This window comes from Centrocercus urophasianus, unplaced genomic scaffold (assembly GCF_019232065.1).
Source record: "Centrocercus urophasianus isolate 14NV4802_14NV808 unplaced genomic scaffold, USGS_Curo_1.0 seq_2, whole genome shotgun sequence".
NCBI classification, from domain to species: domain Eukaryota; kingdom Metazoa; phylum Chordata; class Aves; order Galliformes; family Phasianidae; genus Centrocercus; species Centrocercus urophasianus.
In genome coordinates this window covers 10,455,875-10,480,250 of record NW_024884755.1, presented here as the reverse complement: position 1 = coordinate 10,480,250, position 24,376 = coordinate 10,455,875, and the positions used below count along the sequence as shown (strand labels likewise).

The 24,376-nt window shown below is 37.8% G+C and overlaps 1 protein-coding gene across 2 annotated transcripts in view; it reads right to left on the bottom strand.

Moving 5' to 3' along the window:
* CDH8 (cadherin 8) overlaps nt 1-5,252 on the bottom strand; it is a 124,000-nt gene extending 118,748 nt beyond the window's left edge. Inside the window, exons 1-2 of one of the 2 annotated variants that reach the window (XM_042821491.1) lie at nt 5,171-5,252; nt 4,815-5,077 (exon numbers count right to left, since the gene is read on the bottom strand). In XM_042821491.1, the coding sequence (XP_042677425.1) occupies nt 4,815-5,077; nt 5,171-5,252 (345 nt within the window). Of the gene's footprint in view, nt 1-4,814; nt 5,078-5,170 lie in introns of those variants that run through there. The other variant, XM_042821493.1, reaches the window with a different exon arrangement.
* Nucleotides 5,253-24,376: the final 19,124 nt, after the last annotated feature.

Here is a 24,376-nt window from a genome sequence, read left to right as displayed (position 1 = left end):
TTCAGGCAGTCATGATCTCAAACTTTATGCAGGAATCAAAAGGAAAAACATATGAAAGGAATTTGTTTAATTAAAACCTTGTTTACTGTGCATATATGTATTGCCTGGACTTCAACAGAACAATTTCAAATTTTTTAACAGTAAAACTTTACCATTTTCTTGTTAAGAGATATAATGTATGTTGGCAATGAAATCAAAGATTGCATAAAACATTTATAATGTAGAACATACAGCTTGAAGCTATTTATAAGTGCTCTCCACATTTCCAGGTTTGATTTTTACAGTAGCACAGCCTGAAGCACTTAACTGTAAAAACATCATCATGCCTCTCTACTGCTCCTCCTACAGGAAAATTACTTCTGTAAAGGCCAGAACCTAAGCCCCATATATCAAGGGAAAAAGCTTCATTGCTCTGAATGGAAAGAGCTGCCTGGCTCCCTGATTCTACAAACCATAAAGAAAAAAAGTTTTGCATTTAACAAAGTGAAAAAACACATATTATTTAAGATGGAAGAAAGGAAGAAAAGCCCCCCGGCTACAGATTAGAAACAACTAAGTGAAACTCCACTGGGGGTAAGAGCTGATCAGGCCACATTCTTTCTGTGTCTCACTAATTTCTGGTTTGTTTCTACCCCTTTGCAGAGTTTTCAGAGCAATTTCACAAGAGCTAACACAGCTCTGCCACCAACTACATGCTGCAGATGCAACACAGCAGCTGTGCCTGTGACAGAGGAGCTGGCCTCATCTGATCAGGTCATTTTATGAATCTCTCATAAAAGGAAGCATGCAAAATATGCCAAATGTTACCCTGAGACTGGAAATAGGTAAATGAAAAGGTCTCAGGAAGGTTCTAGGAGAAACTGGGAAGTGCACCAGAAGTGATACCACGGAAACAGCACTGATCTGACTGACAAGCTCTGTTCTTCCACGTCTGAATTTAAGTGCCAATTCATTTAGTGTTGATGATGATTTAGGGATGATTTCTGTCACTTTCATTCCCTTTCATGTACATTGTACTTACAAAGCATAACAGTTAACTCATTCACTGGCCTGAGATTTTTCTTGAAAACATCTACTAAATTGGGTCCAGTGCCTTTTAAAACATCACAAAAAAACCCTCATGTACCATAAAAAGAAAAAAACTAAAATCCTATACCTCAATCCTACTTTCCTAAAGCTTCTTAATGACATTATCTATTTCATTGTGAATTCAGTGGCTGTTTCCAGTGAAAGAACAGCAGCATTTGCTACACCACAGATTTCATAGCACATCTGCCATGGTGCTGTAAATGCATGCAGAGGAGACTGAGAAAATGCAGCAGTGTATATCAAGTAAAAGTTCTTTCTAACTAATCAAGTCCACAGGGACAGCATGCAGTGTCACAAAACATATCACTCTACAGTTGAATGAGGTTGTCAGCCACTGGGAGGCCTGCAAACTGCTGACAGCAATATGCAGTATGTGGAGTCTTCTAAAGTAGATCGAATAGCTTTGGAAAGTTCCTATCTGCTTCTACAGAAGAAGCAAAAAAAAAGAAAGAGAAGTAAAAAGGATATTTGTAAATCTACCTTTCTATGCTGTAGTGCTGTGAACAAAACCAAACTCATCTGAGTATGTCACAGGAACATGAAAAAGGTTACTTTGTAGGTTTCTCAAAAATGCATGTCTACTTTTTTTCATGCATAGATCAAAACAATATGGAATTTATTACGATACCATCTGTCAAAATGCAATGCAATATTAATTCTGACAAAAAAGGGAAACAAGAAACCTCAGATTCTGAAATCACAGAGGAAGCATGGATTCATATACTTTTTTTTTTTTTAAACAGATGTGAGAACTCAAGTAGAGCGGCATAAGTTTAAGTTTGACCGTACTCAAACTAATGGTGAAAAGTGACGCTAAAAACTTATAAGAAGTTCAAGAATAAAAGCAAAAGTTTTTTTCCCATCCTTTCCTTGTCACTGTAGGAAACTACCATGCTTTACATGGTACCATGCTTTACATACATTTACAGAAGAATTCATATAAAATCCTCATATTAGTCTCACCCCAGATTACTGCATTTACTAGAGCAAATACATTGGGAATGCATTTATTAACACGTACTCATGCAGAATAGAAACTAATATGTGACTTTGAAGACACTGGCTGTACTGCAACACTTAAGATTTTGAAGAAGTGTCTTCCCATCTAGAAGCTGCTTCTCCTGGAAAAGCCTATCAGCCTTAGGAGAGATGCCACCTTGCTCTCTGTCTTACCAAACTTTCTCTGTTTTCAGAAATTTGGGTATGTGAGCTTTGTAACTCATACAATGAAAACATAGAATTTATTTTAAATGGAAGTCTGAATATGTGATCTGCATTGTGTTTAGATTTAATTAATTTAAATTTTCAGTTTTAATTTGATGATACTTGTTGCTAATCACATGCTTCTAGTCCCCACCTTTCAGAACACTGACTCAAAAAAACATTACTTAAGTATCAATTTTATCCTTAGCATTTCCCTAGTGCTGAATTCTGAGTGGGCTTTGAAGGCGTATTTGAAAACATATATCAAGTTATACTTGTGCATACACTATTTCTGGTAGGGTAAAAACATTTATTTCTGTTTTTATTTAACTAGAGCAGCTAAAGACCTGCCCATACCAATTATATGTGACTACGAAAACTACTATGTACACGCCATAGGACTGTAGAAGGAGACAAAAATGAGTAACCTAAACCTACATAATGAGATTTGCTTCAAGAACATTTTCTTTGAAGTACTGAACTATCGAGGAACGTATTTATTTGGAGTACTTTGAACATGTAAAAATAACATACAGGCTGCACTGTCTCCGTAATGGCACAGAACCACATCTATACCCAGATGCTGCTTCTTGTGCTCAAGATGATCCAAATACGGACCTCTGCTTTAGCTGGCACTGCCTGTTTAACAGCAAGCTGTTCTGTTTAGATACTTTCTGCATTTATCTGGATAGAGTGATAAACTCAGGCAAGATTTACAAAAATATTTTAAGCTATTTTCTGGAGTAAACCATGGATTTCTTCCTGTAAGAGTGAATTTCATTTTTTGCTCTTTTCCATCTAAATCATGCAGTGTTTTAATTACACAGCTGTCTCAACAAATAGATTGTCACAGCATTTCAGACTATCAAATTCTATTCTAACTGCCAGCAGAAGATGGGATAATGTCTTCATTGGTTTGGCTTAGTTTAACCCACCTCCTTCTGTTCACTGATGAAGTGAACAACTCAGGACATTATATCCATAAAAGCAAACAAACCAAACAAAACAACCAACTTCTCCTCAACCAAAACTAAATAAAACAAAACCTTATATTGCAGAAATCTCAAGACTTGGATATATTCTGAAAATCAAACTGCTACAAAGTACAAACTTGGGACTTTCTGCAGCCAGTTAAAAGCAACTAAAAATCATTTGTAGATAGATAACAAAACATTGTGAAAATAATATGTTGGAGAAAATAAGAAATAAATTTAACATTTGTAATAAACATAGTGCTGTTCCTCTGAAATTGAGGGACCAACTACAGAAAAACAAATGAAAACAGACATACAACACCTGATCTACATGCAAACTAACATAGCCCTCAAAAGGCACTGAATCTAAAGTTTATTATTCTGTCTGACCCTGCATTTAGATAAGAAGTGGCTACATTAGGAAAAATTCAGGAATACACTTGATATGTAGATTCTTTGACGATTGCTACAGCAACTGATACTCCCTAGGTTATACTACATGCTGTTCATTTTTCCAAAATTATCATGAGATTAATTGACATCCATCATTTCTGTTTGCTAGTTTGTTTTACGCAATTTTAGTGGCTGGGAAACGCAATGACAATATATTTAGTTCTTCAAAAGGAACTGATTTTTTGCAATAAACACACATGGTATTTTTAATTGCTCACTATAGGCCAGATGAATTTAGAAGCATTTTCTAACTGTATTTTCTAACTGTATAATTTTCTAACTGTAATTCTAAGGTAATTCACTCCTCATGAACGCAGATGGAACGCAATCTTGTTTCAGAGAAAGTGCAAATCTGATTCACAGAATAGTGGCAATACACAGTGATACAAATAAGCTAATGCGTGGTAAAAATCAAAAGTTTCAGGCAACACTCAAACAAGAACACAAGGAAAAACATTAACGTTTCTTCTGATCTTTTCATCTTTCTAACTTTGAAACTAGATTATGCAATCTGTGTCAATAATAATAAACAAGCATGTATATCAGGACTTCTCTGTAAACTAAAACCCTACGATTTGCTGTTTATACCACACTTTCATTTTTATAATTTTGATTCTTTGTTTTGCTGAAATTCCAGCAAAGCTGGAGGTAGCAAATGACCTATAAGTGGAGTAAGCTTTTTGAATGAACAAATAGGAACATGTTTGGAATTAAAGGAAAGTACTAAAAAGCTATGTTAGAGAAAAGTCTTCAGGTAACAAAGATAGAAAGCGTTGACTACTGATACCAAAGAAAGATGTGCACACATCCATGTATTTCTGTCCTAAAAACAAAATTCATAAAAATGAAATAAAATGTAATTTTGTAGTAAACACCAAGTTAGTTAACCAGAAAAAAAAAAAAACATATATTTAAACAGCAGTATATTTAAAGCAGAGATTTATGAGTATTAGAGAAGAATTTTAAAATAATAGACCACTTCAAATTTGAATTTCTTAGCAGAATGAAATGACAGCAGACCTTCACATGCCATACACTTACATATTCAGAATAAATAAATAAATAAACAAATAAATAAAAAGAATCTTGCCTTACCCGGCCAACTAGTATTGGTTCAGGTCCAGAAAATTCTTCTAATACAAACATTTGATTCCAAACCCAGCCTCTCTTGGAACGGTTCAAAAGTCTTTGCTCTTCAGTTAGCCTTTTTAGTCCTGTACTGGATCCACTTGGTAGTACTTGAGATTGATTCATTGGAGCCATATAAATGGAAGGAAGTACAGTAATCCATAGTATTATTAATGGAGTCCATGTATCCATAAGCATTTCCGTTAGTCTTTCTGGCATTGTACCACAAGCTACGCAAATCACCACAGAAATGAAATTATTATTTTGCTTTCCTCCAGACTGTAGCAATCCAATTCATCATGCAGTACAGAACATTTACTTACAGCTCCTCCATGTGTTTACAGCACAGTCAACGTAAAAGTAGCTTAGATTATAAAAACATGATCCATTGAGTTTTCCAGTCATTAAGGATTCCTGGTGGGGGGAGAAAAAACAAAGGTCAAATCAGTGACTAAGGAGCTTAGGAAGAACGTTTTAAAAAATCTTACTTACTTTAATATCACAAACAAAACTTGCTAGGATTTAAATTTGTAATATGCATACTAGAGTGCATTAAACAGGTTAAAAAGAAAATGAAGTGACTCTGAATTCCTCCATTGCCTGCAATAGCCAAAGAAGACTCAGGTGAGTGCTTACAAACACTCAGGAATGCATTTTACTTCCAGTCTGTATTGGCACCTGATGCAGCTCTTGGCCCTCTTACTATCCTACACTTTTTACATAGTTAAATTTCGAACATTTAGTGTGTCAAGTAACAAAAATTTGAATAAAGTAATGTTCTTGCATATGGAGTTATCTTCTTTTCCTCCACAAGAAAAAAAGATTTACTCCTGGTAAATGTATAAAGCTCTGGTACTATGTTCTTATATCAGCAACCATGAACCTGCAGCAGCACAACAGCTCAGCAAACCTTCACAATTCAATAGAGGAACAAGGCTGGAAATTCCACTGTGAAATGCACGAATCCCAAACCACATCTCTACCAAAGCCCCAGTAAGCTGATTTACACACATCTGCAGTCCAGGATCTACAGCGTCTCTCTCACTTTCAGACAAAATACACACTCAGATTTTATCTCAAAGACATTCTCCTTCATAGGCACTTGGGAGCCTTTTGTCTTCCTTTCCTACACACCCCTTCACATATTAGAAGTCCACATCAGGTTTTAGCTCAGTGTAAATATTCCCTGAAATGGACAAGCGGGTTAACATAGCAGGGCTTGCTAATGCCATGCTGATAGGCAAAACATGAAAGGCAGCCATAGATCACTTAGCAAGATAAATGCAGGGTAGCTCAGGCAGAAGGGCTACATTACAGCTACTCTAATGAGAGTGGAGTTTTGTAAAAAGATTCCTGATACATTTTCATTGACTGATTCATATCCAAGCAATCTCAAGAGAAACCACTGTTTACAAAGTAGGTAGAACTGCGTATTCACAACCTTACACTGTACCTTAGGCTGTTTTTTCCTTTAAAATGAGTTTCTAGTGGATTTTTGTAGGACTACCAAAATATTGGGGGGGAGAGGGGGTTGTTATTTTCGGCACTGTGTGTGTTGCAGTTTATATTTTTTGGATTCAGGCAAACTCGTGGAGGAAAAAATTTGAAAATGTGAATAACGTCAATACATGTTAGCTGTTTTTTTAAAAGCAAACAAAGGAAGAAGATAGTTTTTTAAACTTGAGTAATTGCCAAAGGAGCTGTGAAATCTACTGCATGAAAATCTGAAACTGTGAGAAACTTGTCTTGTTAAAACGGGAGAAGAGTTGTTATCAAACTAAAACTCAATATCTCAAGTGCCATGGAAGAACAGTAACCTAATAGTGCAGCACTTTGACAATGCATCAAGAATGAGGAGAATACTCATTACAGAAGTAACCACGCAGCTCAGAAACATCGTTTAGGCCTCATTGCTAACTGAGATGGAAAGAAAGGAAATGGAGAATACAAAGTGCTTTTGCGAGGGAAACGTGAGAGAAGAAAGAAAGACTTTCTATCTTTCAGACTTCTTTAAATCCCAGAGGGGAGAACAAGGAACAACAGTCAAATCGCTCAGCAGGAAGGGTCTGCCGACACACCCTCTGGAAATGCCCCAGGCCAGGGAACTGAAGGGAGGCTGTTGCTGCCACTTTCTGCCAGGTGTTACAATGCCATTTTCCAGGGGGAGTGGTAGAAAGCATCAGAAGAGAGAAGCAGACAAACTTGCAATGACAGCACTAAATACTTTGTTTGTGTGGGGTTCTTGTGCACGTCAGTGGCCTTGCATGTGCATACATGTACCAAGAACAAGAAAAATCATTTTTTCAGTAGAGCAAGATTTGAAACAGAGGAGAAATAGAACCTCAGTAAAACAGAGCAACAGCTGTCATCTTCAATGAGTATGCAGGATTAAATTCAAAACTGGGGACATAAACTGAAAACACAACAGCCTTTCTATAGCTGAGCATTTTTGGTGTTAATATCCAAAGCAGTGCTTACGCCAGAAATGAAGGCCCATAGGAAACAGCCAGAATGTTATTCTGTAATTCCAGAAAGCCTTACAATGGACCAAAGTGGGTCACCTTCTTACTAGCAATAGTTGAAACTGCTGAAGATTTTCTTTGTATTCACAAGACCAAATAATAATAAATTAAAACACCTTTTTCATATTCAAAAGGCTTTTTGAAAACATTTCCTAATTAATCTGCACAGCCTCTCTTTTCTAAAAGAGATGAAACAAATGAGATAAAACACTGATGCTCACAGAAACACTTCTGTTTGAAGCAAGAACAGGATATTTGTTTTTCAAGCTGCCTCTCTGAATCTCTGGCAAGCACTGTGTTCACTTCAGCACACCTCTCTCATTCCCCTCCTCCCCAGACTTCTTATTACTCTTCACTTACTCCAATCACATTTAGGTTGTAGCCACTAGCAATAACCCATCAAAATTCACTGTGACTGGACCATCCTCACAGTAGTTCCCTATTGAGAAATACCTTAAGGCAAATGAACTGAAAAGTACACAATGATGCACACACCACGTCACTGAACCTCACTAAATGACATAATCCAGCAAAGAATACCATTATGCAAGCACGTAAATACAAGTGAATGAACATGGAACTGCAAGAAATTCTCAGGTACCAGCAGGAAAATAGGCAATGCTCGGCAGTGCAGGGTAAATAAAATAGGTAATCTGATGGGGCTTTTGCATGCATCTGTGTAATGCAGGGGATTATGACCACTGTTTAGCAGTATAGCTGGGTATGAATACCTCTACAACTGGACCTAGACTGTTGGAGCCTTTAGAGATTAATTTGAGAAAGAGATTTATTTGGGCTTCACTGCTCTGTCAGTCAATCATGGCATTTACTTGGTGCAGTGCATGAAGACTGTACTGTCCTCATATGTCTTCAACAAATTTGGAAATGATTTTTCTTCTCCATTAAATGCTTATTCCTGCATTTTCATATAGGTTATTACAAGAAGCAAGAAGTACCGAGTAGCTCAGTTATAATCCGCTGGATTAGATGTGTAGGAGCAAGTGATATGGTTTCTGAATCAGGCTAGTGTAACATTCTAAATAGCTACTTGTAAAAGGAGATTTTGCAGTCAGGGATAGCTAACAGGACTGTTTTCCCTTCTGCTATTACACTGGGGTCTAGAGCAGCAATGACCGGAATGACAGCGAAGTTACTGCAGTAAGGCCAAAGCTGCCTTGTGCTAAGCAAACAGAAGAGGACCAGCACCAGACGACAGTCAAGTAAGTCTTTTCATCCTCATAAAATTCTGTTGCTTTTGATAGAAGCATAATTTTCACTTTGAATTTTCAGGTATCCAAATGCCTCTGGGCTGTTTTCTTTAATAAAAGTTCATAATTCTTTTAAGTGATTTCCCAGCAAAGTGTATGATATGTAGAACCACAGATACAACTCTAATCCTGCAAAACTGTATACAAAACAGCCTTTGTCAACCATGCATCTCTGACAAGTGAAAATGCTATATAAAACTTAAAGAATGCATCAAAAAGATGAAAGAATGTTAACACCATGTCAGATAGCAAAGTCAGAGAAATGTCTCATTTCAAAAACATAAGACTGTATTTGTGAATTTGGTTCTCCACGCATAACGTAGGGGGAAAACAAGGATAAAGCCAAACCGTTTGTTTTCCACTTATTCTCTGTGCTGATGAACTTTTAGGAAAAGATTATTCTATTGAAGGAAAATGCACGATGGAGCACAACTCATGCCTAATACTGTACAAGTTTTACAAAAGAACAAACATAAAATGACTACCATTAAGTTCATAAGCTAACACTGCAACACAACTCCAGCCTACTGACTTCTGAAATTACCATAATACACACTGCCACCTCCTTTGGAACTAAACTCTATGCAGATTACTTGTATAAGTTGCCTCTACAAAGTCAGAATCAGGTACGACAGCAGGCAGTTATAGCAGATATTCAAATTGATGACAGTTCTCATTTTGTGTAATGCGGAGTGGGAAATTATATGGTTGCTGGTGTATTTGCAACAACTAATTTTAGAATATGTGAAACAAGTAATTTCATTACAGTTATCTAAAAATCATCTTGTAGTGCTACAAAGTGGACACTGGAATGCAGGAAACGTTTAAAAGATGAATAAAGTTTTAAAAGTCGTTTAATACATAAACTGCTCACTGAAAAAGAAGCAGGGCAAGATCACAAAAAGCTCTAAAAAAAATCAATTTATTTTTAGATTTCAGACCACAGAATATCTGTCTTGTCATGTAAACCACTTTATCAACAGGCTAGTGCATTGATTTACACCATGATCCTAGCAGAAGAGATTTAGCCATTCCCATATTTCTTCATGTAAAAGGGGATTATTTTATGATTAGCAATCAAGTTTTTTTCTTCATTTAATTTTGCATTTATCTGAGTATTCATTCTGATTATAAGTAACAGCCAGGTCATTCAACCTCACTGTTTCATTAGGGTAGATTTTGACAATTGCAAAGCAGCTGTTACAAAATTTACGGCAAACAAATCTTAGAAGCAGTACTTTAACCACAGAAATTATAGGAGGGATGCCAGTCAAAAATTGATGATCTTTGCCTAAAGCAACTTTCTTGTAGAGTTTACAGAATCTTCTACATTTTGGACATTAAATGACTCCTTCAAAGTTCATTCAGAAGGTTAGTATGAAAGTGCCACAAAATCATAAGGTAAATGATACATAAATTCAATGGAGTTCCAGTGGAAATGTTTTAGATCTCCTTATCCATTATCTCTACCTTTGATGCTTATTCAGTACGAGCATCACAACTGAAGCAGCCTCCTGCAGCTGATGAGAGGTGTTACTGATCACCTTGAGAGTTCCAGCTAGCATTATGCTACGGGACAGCAGGCAGACAGCCTTTACATTTTGCATGCTTCTTTGGAGCCTTGAAATTCCATCTGACCCACGCGGGCTTTTGTGTCCAAAAGAATAAATTTAATTTCTAACAAAAATAAGGATTGCTATTCTTTCAAAATAATTCAAGCTGTGGGTAATAGCTTTCATACAGAAAAAGAGAATAAAATAGGAAGGTTAATAATGTGCCCTTGGACAAAAACGTACATCTCGTGACTTCCTTTGTTTGGAATTCATTAAGTATTCCCACAGGTTGTGACCAGGTATTGCATTCCCCTCTCAATAGGGCTGCAAACTTGGGATGCTCAGGAGATGTACACAGGCATAGATATTTTGTACTTTTTAGCATTTCCATTGTTAGCATCCAAGTGATCTTTCCCCCCTCCTTCTTTTTTTATTGTTTCTCTCCTTTCTATGTTTCTGTCCCTACAAAAGCTAAAGCCTTGTAGGATTAATAATTCCTACTCATGAGAGAACTTCAAAGAACATTTTAACTTGTCATAAAAGCAGAACAAAACCCAAGTCCATCAGAATAGATTACGATGCCACAAACAACAAATTGTCTTTGTCCCCTAAATTTGCTACTTACCCATCCTGTTTCTAGCACATACCCACTACATCATACCTGAATTTGATTTTAAACTGCAGCTGTCCCACATTTATCTTGCAAAAGAACAAACACTTTTTGCTAAATAACTATTATTTTTTATTTCAGTTTGCATAAAGACTATTCCCATGCAAAAATAAAATAAAATAAAATATTAAAAAATGGTTCTCCATCTCACAGTAAAGTGAAAGGAGACTGAGGCAGACACCAGACATGCTACTGTGGCAGTAGCTAAGGTTGTGCTTGCGGTGCCCAGGGCGTATGCCCTGGCTAGACCTTACTGCCTCTTTGTGCTGCCAGCGTAACTACATGTGTAGTCACTCCCTAACCCAGTTCTGTCAAAATCATCTCGTTAACTTAAACACTTTTAATAGGAAAGTGTCTTATAAACCAAATTATTTTGACAGAGCTGGGTTAGGCCATTGCTCATGCTATTCTTCCACCAACCACAATTTTGATTTAAGAGGCTCTTACAGGGCCCCCCCCCAACATGCTAGCTGCTTGTTTCCAGTCATCCTTTGCCATTCTCAATTTTTTCTTCATTGCAATTCACTGTCCTCTCAGTTGCACTATTTGTCAGACAACACTGAAAGCCAGAGCAGTGAAATGATGAGAGTGAGAAAAAAAAAAAAAAAATTACAACAAAGCCCCATTTCAAGAAGTCTTTTCCTTTAAGTTTATAACCCAGATCGTTGCACGGACCTAGTTTACAGCCCGGCTGCACAAGCTGTTGCATCAGCACAACTGAAGAGCCCATAAACTACAGGACAATGACAAAGTTTTGAAAACAGCTGTGCTGCCTCTGTACTTTAGAGAGCAGTGAGACAAACAGTTGAATCAACAAAACCGAGCAGAAGGTAACTTCTGGAAAAAGGAGGAAACAAAAAGCTAGGGATAGAGAAACTACTGAAAACTCCAACAGACTCCTAGGAGATACCCATGGCAGTCTGACGCAGGCAGATTTAGGGACAGAAATCTTTCCCATTGACTTCCCACAGCCAGATGTGCTGTTTTGTTGGCCTCCATCTGGAGGGGAGCTCCTGGTGGCCATGTGCACAGCCAGAAAGGGCAGAAAGTGGCAGAGAGCCAGCTGCCAGACTCTGGGCCATGCATGTTCTAGGCATGGCCCCAAATCATAATTATACTTCGTAGTTGCTCTAAATTTCACCGGCTCACAGTGATTTTAAGGGACTGTTATGTCACCTGGAGTTAAATGTAACACACAAAAGCATTATTCACACATCCTTTCCCTTGGTCAAGCACCTGAAATTTCAAAGGAAAGAAAATGAGATGGGAAATACGATGCTAAGTCCATCCTACTGTTCAGGGTGACATACACTTGAATTGTATTTTATGTTGTTAGAAATACGCAGGAAAGAATCCTATCAGTTGGTGCAAATCAAATGTCTGAGTTTATTTTTAAGTATTGTGTGGCAATTTGCTTACGGTCACTCAGAAAATCAAACACAGTTATCCAAAGAACTACTTATTTCAGCAACAATGGTAACAGACTTCCTCTCTCTTTCTTTTGGTCTTAGAGGCTGTGTTACACACAGAGGCACGTACACACAGAGGAATTCACTGTGCAAAGACATACCACCTAATTTTCTAAGCTTAGTCATGCATTGTTGCTCTTTAAAGTTTAAGACATTTGAACACTTCTTCGGGTTATTAGGGGAGTTTTTATTCTTCTGTCAAATGTTTAGGTAATGTTCCAAGCAGCATTTCTCATCCTTACACATGGCAAACAGCTGATGGAACACAGGTGCTTGCACCAAGGCTATAGAGACACAGATATACACAAAACAAGTGCAGGAATACATTGGAATTTATTATTAGTTTATTACTAGTAAAATTGGATTACTTCAGTTTTAGGGGTACATTTCAGAGACAGAGAGAAGGAAGTTCTTAGTTTCCTTATTTTTCTCCCTTAATGAGAAAACACCATAACCAGTGTTCTGGAGAGGAAGCTACACAACTAGACTAATGCATTTGGAGAAAATGGTATGTACATCACACTGAAATGCATCTCCTTCAACCAAATAATAATTTTGTAACTCATCGTACATTATTCTTTGATTTCTTAACATGACACTTTATCATAGCTAAATCTCATTTATATTGTTTGGCAAATATTTACTATTAGGAAATTCCCCTTTTTATTAAAGAGTGCTTAACTTTTAATGGAATCAACAGAACTTCTTATCAGGGATATTTTTGTTATGCTTTGATAGTAGAACCAGTAGAGGCCAACCTTAAAGCTGCCAAGGCTCTGATACTTTGGATATACACCTCTCAGTCTATGCAAAAGTGTTCACTACTTTAGAGGATCAGAATGCCTTGAAATTAAAGTAACATAACAAAACAAAAAAACACACCCTGTACTACTACAGTTCTGACTACTTTTCTACTACATTTTTTTATTACTTGCATCGTGTAGAGCTCAGGAATTCCAGTCATGAATCCAACTGTGCAACTCATTGTGCAGATAGAGGACAAAGAGGCACTAAGTGCTCCACAGAGTTTGTAATTGAAGTAATACGACTAGTTTGATTGCTTTTCCGCATCAATGATAGGAGTTTCTGTAATGCTTCAGGTGGATGCGTCTCTTTGTTTGTCTGTTTTTTTTTTTTCCTTTTAAATGGCAGATGACACCAAAAGAACAGGCATTAAAATGACAATATAGCTATTTTAGGTCCACTGTAGAACAAAAGGTACTTGTGAACTTGCTGTTCATTCTCTCATACTTAGAAAAAAAGAAAAAGACATCTTTTTGGGTGTTTGGAAGTAGATGCCCTACTGATCTGTGTCAGAACATCAGTTCACCTTACGCCATCATGCTGAGAAGCTCATAGTACTTGCTCAAAACAGAGAGAGAGAAGAAAGTCAAAATCCGTTTGAACAGCCAAGGTGGTCCAGAAACTTAAACATATCAAAAATAGTCATATCTGCATTGTTTTCATTCTGTAGTAAAGATAAAGAAACAAAGACATTTTCATCTCTACTCTTTATCTACTGATTAAAGTGATTTTCCTTGACTAAAATAGAACTGAATTACGTATAGATTTAATAGCTTCAGCTCATGCCAACCTCATCTCTCAAACAAATGCTCATTTTTATGAGGGTGTATTACATAATTGGAAGACCTATAACACTTAAGAAGGAGAGAGGGGGAAAAAAGGCAAGTTGTGCACAACATGAAGACAGCTCATAAAAAGGCAAACAGATTGGCCTGTGACTGAGAATTAGGTGTTAACCATGCTCTGCCTAGGGCATCGTTTATCATGAGAATTTCAGCAGCTGGGATGTGCTTATTCTGTACTTGCTGAAAAATGTTTAAATATTAATGGAGGACATAAATATCTTGCTTTCTGAGCTTCCTTTCCAGTTTTGTTTTTATATATATATATACAGACAGATTTTGAAGCTTTCATTTTCACTGGTTTACTTTAAAGAATGTCAGATATTCTCTACATAATTAAGTAAAATACAGTAATTAAGGAAAAGCCCAAAAGTTTTTCCTGACAAGTAATCTGATCAAACTAAAAATATAAAACCATGACTGCTCCTCGTGATTTAGTGAAGCTATATAAACTTGGCAGCCATGTACGCAAATGTGTGCATAGATTAAAAAAAAGTTAAAAAAGGAAAAGTGTGAACATAACTGGACTTTTCTAACTACATAAGGCACTGCTGCATGAAGCCAGCTCTGATCTTTTTGATGAAACGTATAAGTAAGATGCAAAGGTTTTTAAATTTGCATCAGATTCGATGAATTGTATGGGAAGAACAGAGGCTTAGGAAATGAAACTATGAAACTTTTTTTTTTTTCTTTTGCAGTTGTGGTTCAGCTTTTTGTGGCTTTGTTTGCTTGGGTTTATTTGTTTGTTTTAAATCTGACTTTTAGAGAAGCATAAAAATTATAGCCTGTGTAATACAGACCTAAACAAAAATTTCAGTCGCCTTAGGAAGTAAGTTCTGATGGTTTGTTCTCAAAATGCAATTGTAACTGCTACACTCCATCCATAAGATGGGTTCACAGCTGAAGTGATGGGTAGGCTGCAAAGTACAAATAACAAACATCATTACCTCAATGCATACAGTCCATTTGCATTAGCATTTAGGGACTTTAATGGTTTTATACATATATATGATTAATGAAGTTATATTTATATATAATAATAGAGACACATATATGATTACAATAATCAGTGACTGCAAAGGAAGTGGATTTAAATAGTTACCCGTGTTCATCAAACTAGGCTAAGCATTGTTTCCTAAGATACTTCAGGTGAACATACAATACATTAAAATGTTGAAGCTGTGAACTGGCGACTGCAAAGACTGACTGCTTTTGGGACAGTCAGAACTCCCACTTGTAGGTTGCAAAGACCTGAGCAAGGTACCTGGGAAGAAACACCCTTCTGAGCAGGTCTATAACTTAAGCACCACAGGGCTCAGCAGACACTTCTCATGGATGGTTTTGCTTCTTTGGATCTAAGATTGGTTCACATTACTAATTTAAAGTCCAAGCCAAAGTGCTGATCATCCTCAATTTCAAACGATTTTCACAAGACATATCATGCCCAACACCTTGGAGAATTGATTCTACATGAATTATAGTTGCAACTCATGGATAAAGGTTACTCTCATGGCTGGAAAGTAGAAATCACTCTGTTGCCTGGAGTCAAGCACTCTAAATTCTATCTATTGTTACTAAACTGGTTCAGAAGCTACTTTTCCATTTCTGCTTGCGTGTAATACTTCAGTTCCCAGTGTTTTTTTGGGAAGAAAATTGTATTTATAAAGCCAAAATGCCACTGTGTTGCATTTTGTGTCAGCATTTACTTAGCTGACAAAACGAGAAACATGCTGAGCAGATTCCAGAACAAAAGAAATATGGAGTATATCTGAGGGGGGGACAAAGATGTATGTATCAGTTGAAATCTTAGACTGAATTGGACTTGACTGTTCTATTTCTATCTACTGCTCAAACAGTTATGTTCAGACAGCTATGAAGTAAGCTACCTTTTCTATGGCAACAACACTAAGAAAAATGTTGAGTTTCATCATCTAATTTAATCCTATTGATGTGATTTTATGGTTGCGATGATGCTTAAAGTGTTCCAAGCTCAAAATGCTATATCATTTCCCTCCCACTGAAAGAATTTGGTTTGCATTATTTTAAACTCATAGTTGAAAGACGCTTCTATGATTTTCAGGAATGCAGATGTAACTCCAGCGTATAATGTAAAGATAAACTTGTCATTATTAATAACTCAAAGGTCAGATTCTAAAGATATCATCAAGGAAAACAAAGGAATACAAAAGGAATGCTGCTTCTCAATGGTTATTCAATATGTGATGAAAATACCTGTTTATACTACATGGCATTGACAGCAGCTTTCTGTTGCAAAGCATTCATAATCATCACTTGGAGATGTGCAACACCATGAGATTACAGCATGCATTCACATCTCTTTCATGTTCAGAATTTTTTTCCCCTTGAAAGTCTCTCAACTTTTGAATATGAAATCATCTGTATCAAGGGTCAAGTAAGAAGGTTTCAGGCCCCTCATCTCAGTAACTGGCTGAAAAAGTCCCAGCTAAATTCTGTAGAACACTTAGGTCTTCCAAAATGAGTATTTTCAAAGACAGAATCTGCAACTGCATTTGAAGAAACCGAGTAAAAATTCAGGGAGTACTTCAAGGAGTAATAGACTTAAATATATATTCACAGTTGACTGTGCTTTTACCTGTAATAGTTCTGTATAATGAAGAAAGGATTTAGATGTATTTTTTTCCTAGCAAAGAAGATTGCAGCATACGTTAACAGTGATGCAAATGTCTAAATATCATTTAAGGGATTAATTTTTTTTAAAGTGCAATATTATCAAAAAGCATTTAAAGAAAGCAGCTGACAAAGAAAGTAAATTTAAATCTGATTATGGGACTACTTCCCCATTTGCAACTCTGTTTTGTACTTCAACAGCAGGTGCCGGTGTGAACAAGTGAGGTATACTGAAAAATCACAAAGTGACTGTCTAAGGAGGACTTCATCTTCCACAAAGATAAAGACTTCTTTTTAATGAAAGGTAAAAAATGACTACATATCCTACATAGAGGTACTTATCAAAGCAGATGTATTTGTTAAGAAGGCACACATTTTTATTGATTTTTTTAATATTGCAAGCAAATAATTAAAGTTATTCTTTTGGCTAGTGGTCTGCTCATTTTCAAAAACTGCTCACCTGCATACTCTAAGAACCAACTTTCATGAAATACTTCAACTTCCGAGTATAGTGAAGACCATCAGCTTACAACCACGCATGCAAATGGAAGTTCTTTGCAGCCAGGATGCAAGTTTTACAAGGAGGGAGAGCTAATAGACAGCAAGCTTAGGAGAATGTTAGCAGAAGGTTGCGCTCAATGTGTATGCAGTGAGGTAGAACAATAAGGTTGAGTGGATGAAAACCTTAGACTAGAATATTACATAATAATCAGTTCCCTTCCTGGGGTTTTCTTGTCACAAATATACAGACAGTTAGGCTGGGGAGGTGACGGTACAGGAAGCCTTTGGTTTTTGATCTTATTACATTTTATGGGTGTGAAATTTGATAATTTCACGAGTACGTAAAACACGAACTTCTTCTAGCTGCTTAATCATTTTACTTAAGGCTGATAAAATGCACACTGGGGTAATTTTTCCACATTCCAAACGTATTTATTTATTTATATTTACTGAGAAGCCTATTATGAAGTCTCCTCTTGTTCCTACCAGTCTGGTATTGAACGTAGATGAGGTATACCACTCATACATAAGTACTGCTTATACTTCTCTTCATTCTTATTGCACAGAAACTCTCCAAGAATTTGCCAGAGATATGGAGTGAAGTTAAGAAAATTCTTTATCTATAGCCATTGTACTTATCAGCTCTATTCTTTTATTGAAACTGAAGGGAGCAGCTGTTAGCTTACCTTTTATTAATCACTAATGTGGTAGATTCAAAACAATAAACAGTTAATGCTATTTGATTTCTTACACTCAGCTGCCCCCCAAAAAACATCTGGCTGCAATACTCAGAGACAAATAGCTAGACATTTAAGCGATCAATTGGCTGTCTAAAAGCATCAGCTTTTATGAAAACTGTATGAATATTTATTCCTACATTCAGAGCAAAGAAAGACAGAACCATTTGCATGAAACAGAGCGTGTGTATTTTTGCCTGTCTGAAAGAGAGCAAGAGGGAGAGAGAAGTGAGTGCATGGAGTTTGATACCTGTTGGCAACACAAGCAGGTCTGTTCAATGCTGTTATGTGCCAGGTTGGATAGATTCCACTCTATTTAGTCTGGTACTAAACATAAACTGTTTGAATTGAGACAGATTCCAGGCACGACTGAACAGCAATGAACCACAAAGGAATTCCTGCCTCTGTTAAGTGGTGTCACCTTCATGGCGGTAGGCACTGTCTGAATAAGGATCTGAGTTAATCTCTTCTATAATATCCACAGAGAAACTGCCATCGGTTTTCCATGCAGAAGCTTTGCAGCACTATACCCCGATCCAGCAACTCCCAGGTTCCCCAGCCAAGCACTGCACACAGGTCTGATGCTGTCTAGCAGGGATACTGTCTGACAGATCTGCTCTCCCAGATCTCAACTGGGATGCTGCCACCCAGCAGATACTGTAGCCAAACGGAATCTAAGGATGCATTACTCTTCTGCCTTACTCAAAGAGAAGATGAAGCATTTAGTGGAACTGTCAGTTTCAGGGGTCGACAGATGCCTGCATCTCTTCTCTGGGAGCCTTGGCAGTGATGCAACTAACGAGCTGCTGGAGCTAAGGGGTTTTCTTCCTCTCCGAAGTTTCAGCTGGCTACATTATCTGTTTAGTCAACCAAAGAAAGGGAAGGAAAACAACTTGTGGGACAGAAATGACTCTTGGCTAGTTAGAGCTAAAGATTCATTCTCCTCTCAGCTTTTAGGAGGAAAAGTAGTGTTTCTGAGACACCTTCCTTTCTGAAAGTAGGAAAGGAAGGTGTCATACTGTTTCTATTTATTTATTTATTTGAGGGGTGCAAAGCTTTGGGGGAGACAGCAGTGATAAACCATGGGGATTTCCCCCCTTTTGACTCTTCAAACCTCCTCCTTCCTCATTTACATATCTAGCTGGTGGGTGATTTTTATTCTCAGCACGAAAACTGCAATTTCAATGCATGAATGCAACCCTGCATCTATTCAACACAGTGAAATAGCCCAAAGATTTATGGTACTAAATAAGAAACCAAGGAGAAGAAACAGGTTATCTAGCATTAGAAGCAAACCTCTGTGATGCAAAGCCTTCTCCATCTTTCATAGGAAAAAAAGAATAATTTAAAAAAAAAAAAAAAAAAAAAGGAGAAATAGCCACACCACCATTCCTCCTCCCAAGGGAAAAAAAAAAAAAAAAAAAAAAAAAGAACAAATCCCAACTAGCATCCTATGACATTTTTATGATTCAAAAGATTAGAGTTAATGAGTCACTCCCGCTCAGCCCAGGATCGCACCTACTAAGGAGGAAGGCACTCGCACAGCGCACCTTGCAGGGACACAGACAGGCACTAAGTCAAAAAGAAATCTATGGAGAGACAGCCCTCTGCCAACCAGACATAAATAATACTAATAAAATGAATACTCACTCTTTCAAGGACCAAGGAAACAGCCTGCTGGCAGCCTCTTCACACGCGGATAGAAAGGGTGAGGTAAAACAACCATTTGCCAGTCCCTGTGAACAGGCAGGATTCTCCCGATTTTCTTCTCATGCTTTTTGATGCTGGAGGAGATGCTGGTTATTTCGCTTCTCGGGTTTCTGTGGCTGCATGCTCAAGTGCAGTTATTAATTTCTCCCTTTGCACAAGCCAGCGGCAGCAGCACGTCTCCGTGAAAGCGGGGATATTCCACATAAATCCACTAATTCCGGGTCTGAGCGCTCCAACGTGCCTGCCTGCCAAATGTAACTGTGAAGTGATGTGGAAAAGTGAGCTGGGAGCCTCCCCTGACAGCTCTTATTGGGCTGATCTCGGAGGCAGGTCTAGCGCTTGGAAATTCATGTAAGCAGTTTGGGGCGGTTTTTTGTTTTGTTGCCTTTTTTTTTTTTTTTTTTTCCCTCCCCTTCTCCTTCGCACCCCCCTACCCAGCCGTTCAGGCGGTAAGCGCACAACTTTTCCACACACCGCCGAGCCCCGCGCTGCTCGGGAGCGCGCTCACCGCGCGCCCAGGCATCTCCCTCAGGCAGGGCGAGAGGGCGGGCGGCAGGCGGCACCCGGCGGCAGGGAAGCGGGAGAGGGGGGGGGGGCGTGCTGCTCGCCGAGGCCACCGGGGAGGAGTCCGCCGGGAACCGGTGCGACCGAGCAGCACGGCAGAGCCGGGACTTGCGCCGGGAGGGAAGACCAGCCAGGGTAAACGCCCCGGGGGACAGCGGGCGCGAGCCCCACGGCGCTGAGGTGATTCCCGGGGCTGCGGCGCGGGAAGCGAGGGGGGAAAGGACGCCGGGCTACGGAAGGGCGAGAAGCAAGGGGAGCAGCAGGGTGGGACGGGAGGCAGGTGTTCATCTCCGCTACAGAGCCTGCGGGAGAGACAGGCGGACGCACTGGGGATGGGGAGGGCATTATTTAAACACCTTCTCCAAACAAACCCCTGAGAACTTCAGGCATTTAAATTCTCTCCTGTACTGCTTTCGAGGCAAGGGTAGCAATGAAATGTTACAGCAGGAGCCTGAAGCCGCATAAAAGCAGAACGCAGCCAACACGTCTCCATACAGAAGGAGCTGGAGGGCAACCCCAACACAGACGGGTGGTCACCATCACCCTGCTTCCACCTCCGATGGTCCGACCATGTGAAGTACTGCAAAGAGGTTAGGGGACAGGAAGCACACTCAGCGCCAGGTGCCTGCAAAAAGCTGAAGGTGGCTCTAGGCAATGCTGAGGAGCCACACCAGGCAGCAGCAGTGACCCCTGTGCCCACCTTCTTTTGAGCTTAAGAGTCCTCTCCCTTTTTTATGAGCTATTAGCAGATGAAGTGCTTTTTTATATAATCATTACATACATCATGACTCTACTGTTGACACCACCCCTTTTTTTCCTCCCACATTTCATGTTTACTAATAGAGAAGGGGTCAGTAGTGTGCTAAAGCAGAAGGAATAGACGTAGTCATGTATAAACTCACTTATATGGTTCGGCACTCAACTAATATCATCATGGTAACTGAATTACACTCACTTCCCTCAGCACTTTACACCTTTCCCTGACCAGCTGCATTTTGTTGTGTTTAAGACAAGCACTGAGTGTGGTTTTGCCTTACACAAACTGGTTTGTTGTTCAACTGCAGGTGAAGTATCATCTTGAACTCATTCACTTGAAAATCTTTTAACATGTGAAGATGCACCAAGGCCCACAGAAAGTGGACCTTAATATTCCTCTATATAGTAAAAATACAGTATAATTCAGTTTCATTAAAGTTAGCCTTATTTTTCATGCTGATACTACACGTGCTTTCACATGAGACTAAACAGCAGAAGCACCTGCATTTGAAGGTCCATTATGTGCTTTTTTTTTTTTTTTTTTTTTTTTTTTTTTTTTAATAATCTTGTATTCTCCAGTAAGTTATCACAGATAACAGGTACATTTCTTGTACAAGTGTTCATTCTGCAAAGTCTCAGCACAAGAAAATGTACCTGGAATTTGACATTTTTCAAGGGCAATAAGGAGATACCTACATATTTCTTCCCTCAGCCCAAGAATTTGCTTTCCAAGCTGTGAACCTGGGATGATTCCTTGGAGAAGTACAGATACAAAATATACAGTACTTGACAAAGCAGGCACAGAGCCTTGAGGGAAATACATAACATTTTGCAGCGTAATAGACAACATCAGAAATGTGGCTTCCCTTTTCCTGGGGTTCCACTGAAACAAAGGGTATTTTTTCTTTCCTATTCTTTTAGGAATGGAACAACACAAAGAGAATATAGATGGTAGAGCAAAGAAAGATGAGGATGCTTTAGTCTTGTTTTACACATTGGAATTAATAAGTTTGCAAAGTTTTGTTTTTTGTTTTTTGTTTTTGTTTTTTTTTAAATAAAGTTTCACTAAAAGTAGTTGCACACCATGTTTTCATTCCCATTGAAAGACACTCCATGAAAGCAACCAATAAAAGTATAATTAATGAGAATAAGTTAAATTTCTTATGTGTCTCTGCTAAGCAAGTTGTATGGGGGACAAAAGCTAATGGTAGAGGTTGTGCCTCCAAGCATAAGATTTTGTTCTGATTTTATTCTTTGAGTCGTGATATTCTATTCAATTTCATGCAATTAGGAAAGGCTGGGGAAATGCTATGCTCTTTCATCCTCAGTTGTACAGAAAGGTGGTCAATCTCTTGTTAAAATGGATTACGTCATCCATGGATGCACCTCATGGAAAGCCTTTAAAATGATGCATAAGTCTTGACAGGAAAAGTATGTGAATTCATCATAAATTTAAAATAATCTTAGAACAAAATATTTACAGCTTTCTGCATCCTATCCAAATTTAATGACTTAATGTATGTTTATCAGAATGATATATATATATATACACACACGTAATATCATAGAGCACTGATGATTATGCTGGCTAAAAACGGTTTCCTTAAATACCTTAAACAAATCATCTTCCTCATAATATATATTTATCTCTTGAATGGTCGTTTTATTCTGCAAGCAGAAAGCATCTCTGACTCCAGTTGAAACAGGCAAAGATTTTCAGGTTAAATTGCAGAGAAGAAAGGAAATTAGCTACAAAATGTACATGACTGAATACAACCTGGATCAAACTGGAATTCAGTCTTTAAAATTATATATATTCGTACATAATTTTTGAGCAACTGTGACTGATAAGGACAAAAAAATAACCTCTGCTTGAAAGCGAATTTGGAAATTTTCTTCCATCTTAAGAAGGATTACAAGCTTAGTGTGCCTTCTCATTCACATACAGACAATGTCTGTTTACTGTCTAAAAATGTTTGGAACATAATGAAACAAGTATATTTTCACTCTTTCATATTTTTGCAGAAACAGTTGTGATTGTACTACATAGTTCCTTAGCACTGCAAAGCAGTATAATAAACTGTTTTCTGGAGACAGAGAGCTCAGACCCTACTGCTTAAAAATATTCAATAAAAATGACTTGAAATTAGCTTTTTAAGGTGTGACTCAGTCACACAACAGCCTTACAAGGGTTGCTGCTACTGATATAGATGTTTATCGTCATCTTATCTACCTAACAGTGAGAAAGTCAGGAACCTGAAGGCAATGGGGAGACTGGAGAAAAGCATGCTTGGAAAAGAAACCATTGTGGTAATTCCTCATACTCAAGTAGTAATGAGCTACTTCCCTCAAAGTAGCTGATTTCAGTTTTTAATACCCTTTTTAGGGCCTGATCCAAAATAACCTGAGGTTAATCAGCCTGCTGTGAGTTAAGATAAATTATAAGTTTACAGCAAGCAACTTTTGCTTACAGGGATTTTCATGCCACTTCAAAGTAATAATACTAATATAAAATTAATAACTTATTTGAACCTTCTGAAGTGGGTTTACACAATAGGCATACCCTATAATTGTTTCATTAAAACTTTAGATCAATCTGATGCATACAATATCCAAACGCTCTGCCTAGTTTGTAGTTTTTCCTCATGTTATGTGAGGGATTATTTCTAAATTTTGTTTGCTTCAAAAAGCTAGAATTCACCCCCATAAACCAACAAAGAAATAAGTCCAGAGCATTTCTGAGTAAGATATCACTTATCAGTTCACTATGCCAGCACAGATAAGTAATTACCTTTAGAATATTGGTTCTTATCACTCTCTTGCCACTTTCAAAGCCTGCTTGTATACAGTTATCACAAATTGGTTATCATGAAAAATAAAGATCCCCTGTGTTTGTGAAGTCACTGAAGACATAGAAGTTCCGCTACATAATGTTTACAATTGATGCTATAAGATTAAAACAAAGGCAATCGTACGAAAGGTTCATAAGAGAAGAAGCATGGTTTGGGTTAGGTTTTGTGTTGTCCTGTTGTTTGCTGTTTTGTTGTAGTTTAATTTTGTATTGGTAGAAATTCATGGTTTCATTTTAACTAAGACTAACTAGAAGCAGAATCTTACATGAGGAATTTGCTGCAGTGGAGTGCCTACTATGCCTTTACAGAAATGAAAAATTGTTGAAATACCCAGTAATAAAATAGAAAGCATGAAAAAATCCCATGGAAGAAGGAACAGATCACATATCAGCAACACTCACACATATGGTAAAAATTATTCTTAATCACATACAATTTCTACTTGCCAGTCCAGACTTCTACCAAACATATAATCAAAGTCCATTCTCTTGAAATTCTCTTTCTTGAATTTCTCTTGAACCCACTTCATGAAATAAATGCATCGATTGTGACGAAGTTTCTTTTGCTTTGGTTGGTCAGATGAATTATATCCATGCAAATTATATTTCCAGACCATGGACTGAAGAAGAGAA